Raw genomic sequence first — 10,000 nt, 5'->3', positions numbered from 1 at the left:
GTGAGGAGGGAGGGAGGGAGATACGCCCCATGGAGAAACAGGGACACTACGAATCATGGTGAGGAGGGAGGGAGGTAGGGAGGGAGGGAGGGAGGGAGATACACCCCATAGAGAAACAGGGACACTACGAATCACGGTGAGGAGGGAGGGAGGGAGGTAGGGAGGGAGGGAGGGAGATACACCCCATAGAGAAACAGGGACACTACGAATCACGGTGAGGAGGGAGGGAGGGAGGGAGATACGCCCCATGGAGAAACAGGGACACTACGAATCACGGTGAGGAGGGAGGGAGGGAGTTACGCCCCATGGAGAAACAGGGACACTACGAATCATGGTGAGGAGGGAGGGAGGGAGGGAGACACACCCCATGGAGAAACAGGGACACTACGAATCACGGTGAGGAGGGAGGGAGGGAGATACGCCCCATAGAGAAACAGGGACATTACGAATCACGGTGAGGAGGGAGGGAGGGAGGGAGTTACGCCCCATGGAGAAACAGGGACACTACGAATCACGGTGAGGAGGGAGGGAGGGAGTTACGCCCCATGGAGAAACAGGGACACTACGAATCACGGTGAGGAGGGAGGGAGGGAGGGAGATACACCCCATGGAGAAACAGGTACACTACGAATCACGGTGAGGAGGGAGGGAGGGAGGGAGATACCCCCCATGGAGAAACAGGTACACTACGAATCACGGTGAGGAGGGAGGGAGGGGAGGGGAGGGAGGGAGGGAGGGAGGGAGATACGCCCATGGAGAAACAGGGACACTACGAATCACAGTGAGGAGGGAGGGAGGGAGTTACGCCCCATGGAGAAACAGGGACACTACGAATCACAGTGAGGAGGGAGGGAGGGAGGGAGTTACGCCCCATGGAGAAACAGGGACACTACGAATCACAGTGAGGAGGGAGGGAGTTACGCCCCATGGAGAAACAGGGACACTACGAATCACAGTGAGGAGGGAGGGAGGGAGGGAGTTACGCCCCATGGAGAAACAGGGACACTACGAATCACAGTGAGGAGGGAGGGAGGGAGGGAGTTACGCCCCATGGAGAAACAGGGACACTACGAATCACGGTGAGGAGGGAGGGAGGGAGGGAGGGGAGATACGCCCCAAGGAGAAACAGGGACACTACGAATCACGGTGAGGAGGGAGGGAGGGAGTTACGCCCCATGGAGAAACAGGGACACTACGAATCACGGTGAGGAGGGAGGGAGGGAGGGAGATACGCCCTCCCCCTGATGACACACACACACACTCTCTCTCTCAGCTTTAATACACTGCTAGTCTCACACACGTGTTACCTCAGCTCTGAGATCAGTAATAATGGTATAGTGTCCCTCTACAGGGGCAGAGCATTACCTCAGATCTGAGATCAGTAATAATGGTATAGTGTCCCTCTACAGGCGTCTGTGGCAGCATGTCACCTCAGCTCTGAGATCAGGAAACATTGACTCTGCTACAGAGCACAAACACTGTCTGGAGGAGAGGCAGAGAGCAGAGGGCCGACAGAGAGCAGCCTCCAACACACCCTGGACACCCAAGTACTTCATCAAGGAGGTGAGGAACTAGGACCTGAACGGTTCACTTTGACCTCTGACATTACCTCATACGTTGTGTCAGCTTCCCTGGTCTTGTCTTTAATGTACTGTACGCTCACAATCAAAATTATTTTTAAAAAGACTGCTAAACATGTTTCCCTTTGCTCTCTCTCGTTCTCTCGTTCTCTCTCGCTCTCTGTCTCTTGCTCTCTCTCTCACTCTCTGTCTCTCACTCTCTCTCTGTCTCTCTCGCTCTCTGTCTCTCTCTGTCTCTCTCTCTCGCTCTCTGTTTCTCTCTGTCTCTCACTCTCTTTCTCTGTCTCTCACTCTCTCTCTGTCTCTCTCGCTCTCTGTCTCTCTCTGTCTCTCTCTCTCGCTCTCTGTTTCTCTCTGTCTCTCACTCTCTTTCTCTCTCTCTGCCTCTCTGTCTCTCTCTCTCTGCCTCTCTGTCTCTCTGTCGCTCTGTCTCTCTCTCTCTCTCTCTCTCTGTCTCTCTTTCTCACAGGGCGAGGGCTGGGTGTATCACAACCCCTTGTGGAAGACCCACTGACGAGGGGAGGGGCCTCGGGGGGGAGGGGCAACGTGCCAGCTGCCAATCACAGCACAGAGAGCGGCCTGCTGGTGGTCACGGCAACACACAGGGGACCAGCTAGCCGGGCCACTAGAGACTAGAGGAAATATACAAGGGGCCTGTGTTCAAAATGGAACCCTATTCTCTATATAGCGGACAACTGCAGAAGGAGTGCACTATATAGGGAATAGGGTGCTAATTTCAGATTTGCCCAAGGATTGTCTTGGATGAGGAGCTTGTGTCTCAGTCATTCAATAAGAATGAGAGGTGCCAAAGACTCTCAGAGGGACAGGAACTACAGTCAAGACAGAAAAAGCTCACTGAGTTTCCCTGTCAGAAGCTGACCTGCTACCACACGATACAGGAAACTCGGCGGCCATTTTGGAGACGGACCGGGTCGAACCAGGAAGAGGTTGGTTAGGGACAGAAGATGAGCGTGATCGTTGGTGGTCAGAGATAGCTGAACAATTATGTAGCTTTAAAAAAATATATATAGTAGAATCTAAATACCAGAAGAATATATTACATTCACATGCTTCTTCCTTCACTTTCAATTTGTTTGCACAGGTACTGTAGCTGTCTCCACTGTTATTACCCAGTAGGCCACAGGAGGGGTTGTCCTTCCAGCTGTCCCCACTGTTATTACCCAATAGGCCACAGGAGGGGTTGTCCTTCCAGCTGTCCCCACTGTTATTACCCAGTAGGCCACAGGAGGGGTTGTCCTTCCAGCTGTCTCCACTGTTATTACCCAGTAGGCCACAGGAAGGGTTGTCCTTCCAGCTTCCCCACATTTACCCAGTAGGCCACAGGATTTGTCCTTCCAGCTGTCTCCACTGTTATCCAGAGGCAGGAGGGTTGTCCTTCCACTTACAAAGGAGGGGTTGTCCTTCCATCTCCACCTTATGACATCCAGTGGGACAGTCACTTAACAGTAGTGCATCTAAAACTTAGGGGGGAGGAGAGGGTCCTTCCAGCTTCCACTGTTATTACCCAATAGGCCACAGGAGGGGTTGTCCTTCCAGCTGTCCCCACTGTTAACCCAGTAGGCCACAGGGGTTGTCCTTCCAGCTGTCTCCTGTTAAAGAGGCCACAGGAAGGGTTGTCCTTCCAGCTGTCCCCACTGTTATTACCCAGTAGGCCACAGGAGGGTTGTCCTTCCAGCTGTCTCCACTGTTATTACCCAGTAGGCCACAGGAGGGGTTGTCCTTCCAGCTGTCTCCACTGTTATTACCCAGTAGGCCACAGGAGGGGTTGTCCTTCCAGCTGTCTCCACTGTTATTACCCAGTAGGCCACAGGAGGGGTTGTCCTTCCAGCTGTCTCCACTGTTCCATTACCCATTACCCAGGCCACAGGAGGGGCTGTCCTTCCAGCTGTATGATGTATGTAAGATCCAAGGATCTATGATTTGTCCATAATTAACACACAACACCAAACACACTGTTTAGTGAAGAGTCTTCCTTCAGCCCTTCTGTTCTATGATGTACAGTATATAAATACCGGTTATGTATGTTTGTCACACTAGACTTGGACACTGTTTATAACACAATGGCCCAGTATAGAGAACAGCGTTTCCTTCAGCCCCTTCCAACAGCCCACAATGGAGAAATGTAATCAGAGGTGAACACTGCTACAATGTCAAAGTCAAAGCCATTTCTCCAGCCCACACCAGCAATCTTCAGTATTCACACACTCTAACGTTGGAGTGATTGGAACCAGGAAGTAGCCTGGTGCTCCAGTCTGTTTGTCCTTTTATAGGGCCGAACCTTGAAGAGATCTTTATAGGGCCAAACCTTGAAGAGATCTTTATAGGGAAGAACCTTGAAGAGATCTTTATAGGGAAGAACCTTGAAGAGATCTTTATAGGGAAGAACCTTGAAGAGATCTTTATAGGGAAGAACCTTGAAGAGATCTTTATAGGGCCAAACCTTGAAGAGATCTTTATAGAGTCTAATTTATGGCCGAACCTTGAAGAGATCTTTATAGAGTCTAATTTATGGCCGAACCTTGAAGAGATCTTTATAGGGCCAAACCTTGAAGAGATCTTTATAGGGCCGAACCTTGAAGAGATCTTTATAGAGTCTAATTTATGGCCGAACCTTGAAGAGATCTTTATAGAGTCTAATTTATGGCCGAACCTTGAAGAGATCTTTATAGGGCCGAACCTTGAAGAGATCTAATTTATGGCCGAACCTGAAGAGATCTTTATAGAGTCTAATTTATGGCCGAACCTTGAAGAGATCTTTATAGAGTCTAATTTATGGCCGAACCTTGAAGAGATCTTTATAGGGCCGAACCTTGAAGAGATCTTTATAGGGAAGAACCTTGAAGAGATCTTTATAGGGCCGAACCTTGAAGAGATCTTTATAGAGTCTAATTTATGGTCGAACCTTGAAGAGATCTTTATAGGGCCGAACCTTGAAGAGATCTTTATAGAGTCTAATTTATGGCCGAACCTTGAAGAGATCTTTATAGGGCCGAACCTTGAAGAGATCTTTATAGAGTCTAATTTATGGCCGAACCTTGAAGAGATCTTTATAGGGCCGAACCTTGAAGAGATCTTTATAGAGTCTAATTTATGGCCGAACCTTGAAGAGATCTTTATAGAGTCTAATTTATGGCCGAACCTTGAAGAGATCTTTATATGGCCGAACCTTGAAGAGATTATATATGGCCGAACCTTGAACAAATCTTTATAGAGTCTAATTTATGGCCTAACCTTGAAGAGATCTTCATAGAGTCTAATTTATAGCCTAACCTTGAAGAGATCTTTATAGAGTCTAATTTATGCCCTAACCTTGAAGAGGTCTTTATAGAGTCTAATTTATGGCCTATCGTTGAAGAGATCTTTATAGAGTCTAATTTATGGCCTAACCTTGAAGAGATAGTGAAGGTCAGAGAGAAAGGTAGACTACCTCCACTATACAGCCTTCACCACAGTAGTACAGTGTACTGAATGTGGCTTGGCTGCCTCCCAAATATTCCCCACATAGTACCCTTACTTTGGACCACATAGTACCCTTACTTTGGACCACATAGTACCCTTACTTTGGACCACATAGTACCCTTACTTTGGACCACATAGTACCCTTACTTTGGACCACATAGTACCCTTACTTTGGACCACATAGTACCCTTACTTTGGACCAGGCCCTGGTCAAAAGTAGTGCATTACATTTACATTTAAGTCATTTAGCAGACGCTCTTATCCAGAGCGACTTACAAATTGGTGCATTCACCTTATGACATCCAGTGGAACAACCACTTTACAATAGTGCATCTAAATATTTTAAGGGGGGGGGAAGGGGGTGAGAAGGATTACTTTATCCTATCCTAGGTGTTCCTTAAAGAGGTGGGGTTTCAGGTGTCTCCGGAAGGTGGTGATTGACTCCGCTGTCCTGGCGTCGTGAGGGAGTTTGTTCCACCATTGGGGAGCCAGAGCAGCGAACAGTTTTGACTGAGCTGAGCGGGAACTGTACTTCCTCAGTGGTAGGGAGGCGAGCAGGCCAGAGGTGGATGAACGCAGTGCCCTTATTTGGGTGTAGGGCCTGATCATTACATAGGGAATAGGGTGCCATTTGGGAGGTACAAATCCAACCGTATCCAGGAGGTGCAAATCCAACCATAACCAGCAGGTGCAAATCCAACCGTAACCAGCAAGTACAAATCCAACCGTATCCAGGAGGTGCAAATCCAACCGTAACCAGCAGGTGCAAATCCAACCGTATCCAGCAGGTGCAAATCCAACCGTATCCATGAAGTACAAATCCAACCGTATCCAGGAAGTACAACTCCAACCGTATCCAGGAAGTCCAGGAAGTACAACTCCAACCGTATCCAGGAAGTAGAAATCCAACCGTATCCAGGAAGTACAACTCCAACGGTATCCAGGAAGTAGAAATCCAACCGCTCTATAGAGAGATATATTGACCCTTGATTTATTTAATCCACGTCTGATATTTATTCTCCTGGTTTTCAATATTCTGTGATCCTAGACTTAGATTCAATCTGGGCCTGTGGAAGATAGTCGCTATAACAAGATTTACATTTAAAGGCAATGTTTCCTGCGTTAGCGGAGACTGCATTCACGTTAAACGCTGCATATGGCAGCTCAATATGAAATGATCTTTACATTTCAATCAGGCTTTACGGTGGCTCTTCAACGGCCTGTATTAAATCAATCTCGCCCCGTAGTCTGTCTTGTCGCCAGCCATCTCTTTCTGTGTGGTAATGAGCCTGGGGGGGACGAGGTTAGATCTTACTTAACAAACAGAAGGAGAGCTGCTCCAGTACTGGTCCCTTCCCTGACATGTTTTGTCTTAATTACAACATGTTTTGTCTTAATTACAACATGTATTGTAGCAGAGGTGCTAACGACATGTCTTCACCTAAACAACATGTATTGTAGCAGAGGTGCTAACGACATGTCTTCGCCTAAACAACACTCCATCCATCACCACAGCTGGTTCCTCCACTAACAATCTGTCTCCGATGTGTCGGTAGAAATTACAACGTTCATCGGTTAGGTAACTCTAGTCTGAATATAATTCCTAAATTCTCCTTCAACAGAATCCTCATGCAGTTTGTTGTTGTTGTGATCATTTTGTCCTGCCTCATTTAAACTGACTGAGAAACACCGTCATACACTTTGTAGACGGTTAGTTGCTAACTGGGATCCTTGGGATGAACCTACCCATTGAAACACCGTCATACACTTTGTAGACAGTTAGTTGCTAACTGGGATCCTTGGGATGAACCTACCCATTGAAACACCGTCATACACTTTGTAGACAGTTAGTTGCTAACTGGGATCCTTGGGATGAACCTACCCATTGAAACACCGTCATACACTTTGTAGACAGTTAGTTGCTAACTGGGATCCTTGGGATGAACCTACCCATTGAAACACCGTCATACACTTTGTAGACAGTTAGTTGCTAACTGGGATCCTTGGGATGAACCTACCCATTGAAACACCGTCATACACTTTGTAGACAGTTAGTTGCTAACTGGGATCCTTGGGATGAACCTACCCATTGAAACACCGTCATACACTTTGTAGACAGTTAGTTGCTAACTGGGATCCTTGGGATGAACCTACCCATTGAAACACCGTCGTACACTTTGTAGACAGTTAGTTGCTAACTGTGATCCTTGGGATGAACCTACCCATTGAAACAGCATCGTACACTTTGTAGACAGTTAGTTGCTAACTGGGATCCTTGGGATGAACCTACCCATTGAAACACCGTCATACACTTTGTAGACAGTTAGTTGCTAACTGGGATCCTTGGGATGAACCTACCCATTGAAACACCGTCATACACTTTGTAGACAGTTAGTTGCTAACTGGGATCCTTGGGATGAACCTACCCATTGAAACAGCATCATACACTTTGTAGACAGTTAGTTGCTAACTGGGATCCTTGGGATGTACAACCTACCCATTGAAACAGCATCGTACACTTTGTAGACAGTTAGTTGCTAACTGGGATCCTTGGGATGAACCTACCCATTGAAACAGCATCGTACACTTTGTAGACAGTTAGTTGCTAACTGGGATCCTTGGGATGAACCTACCCATTGAAACACCGTCATACACTTTGTAGACAGTTAGTTGCTAACTGGGATCCTTGGGATGAACCTACCCATTGAAACAGCATCGTACACTTTGTAGACAGTTAGTTGCTAACTGGGATCCTTGGGATGAACCTACCCATTGAAACAGCATCGTACCCTTGTATCATACAGGGATGATTTCTGTCTCTGGAAAACTACCCTGAACAAATCAAACATTTTGGGAACTAACTGGGATCCAATGAAACAAATACCCATTGAAATATATTTTTCTTTTAGACTGTCTTTAGTTGAACTTAACTGGGACATTGGGATGAACCTACCCATTGAAACACCGTCATACACTTTGTAGACAGTTAGTTGCTAACTGGGATCCTTGGGATGAAGGTACCCATTGAAACAGTTATATGGGTTGTTGAGAATCTAACTGGGATCCTTTTCAACTACCCATTGAAACAGAACCAACCTGTATGACTCAGATGATTTCTGTCTCTGGAAAACTTCTGAACAAATCAAACATTTTGGGAACAACGGACCAATGAAACAAATACCTAAATATATTTTTCTTTAAACTGTCTTTCCAGTTTGAACTTGAGTGGTGTGACATCAGAGTTGGGAACCAGGCCATTCCATTTGGCATGTACTCTTTGTGGACAGGAGCATGGCAGTGAGAGCCAGTCCAGTCATTTTTCAGCTGGGTTGGTTGAACATGGCTCTTTTCACTCTGTGGAACCAGAACCAGTTTGCTGACTCAGATAGCCTTTCACTGGTTCTTGGAACCAGCAACTTTGGCTAGATGTGGACAGATCTTAACTCCTCTGTGGAACCAGGCCAGTTTGGCTGAGTGGTGTGGACAGCTCTTAACTCCTCTGTGGAACCAGTCCAGTTGGCTGAGTGGTGTGGACAGCTCTTAACTCCTCTGTGGAACCAGTCCAGTCCAGTTTGGCTGAGTGGTGTGAACAGCTCTTAACTCCTCTGTGGAACCAGTCCAGTTTGGCTGAGTGGTGTGGACAGCTCTTAACTCCTCTGTGGAACCAGGCCAGTTTGGCTGAGTGGTGTGGACAGCTCTTAACTCCTCTGTGGAACCAGTCCAGTTTGGCTGAGTGGTGTGGACAGCTCTTAACTCCTCTGTGGAACCAGGCCAGTTTGGCTGAGTGGTGTGGACAGCTCTTAACTCCTCTGTGGAACCAGGCCAGTCCAGTTTGGCTGAGTGGTGTGGACAGCTCTTAACTCCTCTGTGGAACCAGTCCAGTTTGGCTGAGTGGTGTGGACAGATCTTAACTCCTCTGTGGAACCAGTCCAGTTTGGCTGAGTGGTGTGAACAGCTCTTAACTCCTCTGTGGAACCAGTCCAGTTTGGCTGAGTGGTGTGGACAGCTCTTAACTCCTCTGTGGAACCAGGCCAGTCCAGTTTGGCTGAGTGGTGTGGACAGCTCTTAACTCCTCTGTGGAACCAGGCCAGTCCAGTTTGGCTGAGTGGTGTGGACAGCTCTTAACTCCTCTGTGGAACCAGTCCAGTCCAGTTTGGCTGAGTGGTGTGGACAGCTCTTAACTCCTCTGTGGAACCAGGCCAGTCCAGTTTGGCTGAGTGGTGTGGACAGCTCTTAACTCCTCTGTGGAACCAGTCCAGTCCAGTTTGGCTGAGTGGTGTGGACAGCTCTTAACCCCTCTGTGGAACCAGTCCAGTCCAGTTTGGCTGAGTGGTGTGGACAGCTCTTAACCCCTCTGTCCTGTCAGTATTAGATCAGCCACTTTTTGAGTATGAATGTTATTATGTGTAAAGTGTGAAGTGCAACACTGCAGCGCGCACATCATCAGTCACTGAGCCTTGACCAAAACACTCTTTGGGTGTGTCCCAAATGGCTCCCTATTCCCCACAGGGCTTTCGTCTAAAGTAGTGCACTATGTAGGGAATAGGGTGCCAGCACCGGCCTAAAGTAGTGCACTATGTAGGGAATAGGGTGCCATTTGGGATGTAGTATCACCTGTGTAGAACCTATGCAACACTTGACTTAGAAAGTCGTCTAAGACATGGGACAGCCAGGGGACAGGGTTTACCATGTATACTATGTATTAGACGAATAAATATCTCCTCACGTTCTGTTGTTGTTCTGTTGTTGGCAGGCCGTCTGTGGTGTGGGATGGGGATTTAGCCCGGGAACCACTGTGAATACTATCTCTCTCTCGTTCACTATCGTCTCAGTTTAAGTGAAACAATAGTGAACCAGAGAATGATGTGACATTTTGGATTTCGGACGACCGGGTTTGAGGAGAGGATGTCGAGAGGTCGGTAGAAAACACAAATGAAAGT

The 10,000-nt window shown here is 47.6% G+C and overlaps 1 protein-coding gene across 1 annotated transcript in view; it reads left to right on the top strand.

The window, feature by feature from the left end:
* Positions 1-2,891, top strand: part of LOC124028097 (oxysterol-binding protein-related protein 10-like) — a gene marked incomplete at its 5' end in the record, with an annotated part of 24,932 nt that extends 22,041 nt beyond the window's left edge. The window contains 2 exons of the mRNA XM_046340245.1: positions 1,410-1,563; positions 2,050-2,891. Coding sequence (XP_046196201.1) covers positions 1,410-1,563; positions 2,050-2,094 — 199 coding nt within the window. The remainder of the gene's footprint in view (positions 1-1,409; positions 1,564-2,049) is intronic.
* Between the last annotated feature and the right edge of the window lie 7,109 nt (positions 2,892-10,000).

This window comes from Oncorhynchus gorbuscha, unplaced genomic scaffold (assembly GCF_021184085.1).
Source record: "Oncorhynchus gorbuscha isolate QuinsamMale2020 ecotype Even-year unplaced genomic scaffold, OgorEven_v1.0 Un_scaffold_3745, whole genome shotgun sequence".
In the NCBI taxonomy this organism is placed as follows: Eukaryota; Metazoa; Chordata; class Actinopteri; order Salmoniformes; family Salmonidae; genus Oncorhynchus; species Oncorhynchus gorbuscha.
Note: the sequence above shows the minus strand (reverse complement) of the source record. Positions and strands in the feature narration are given on the sequence as shown.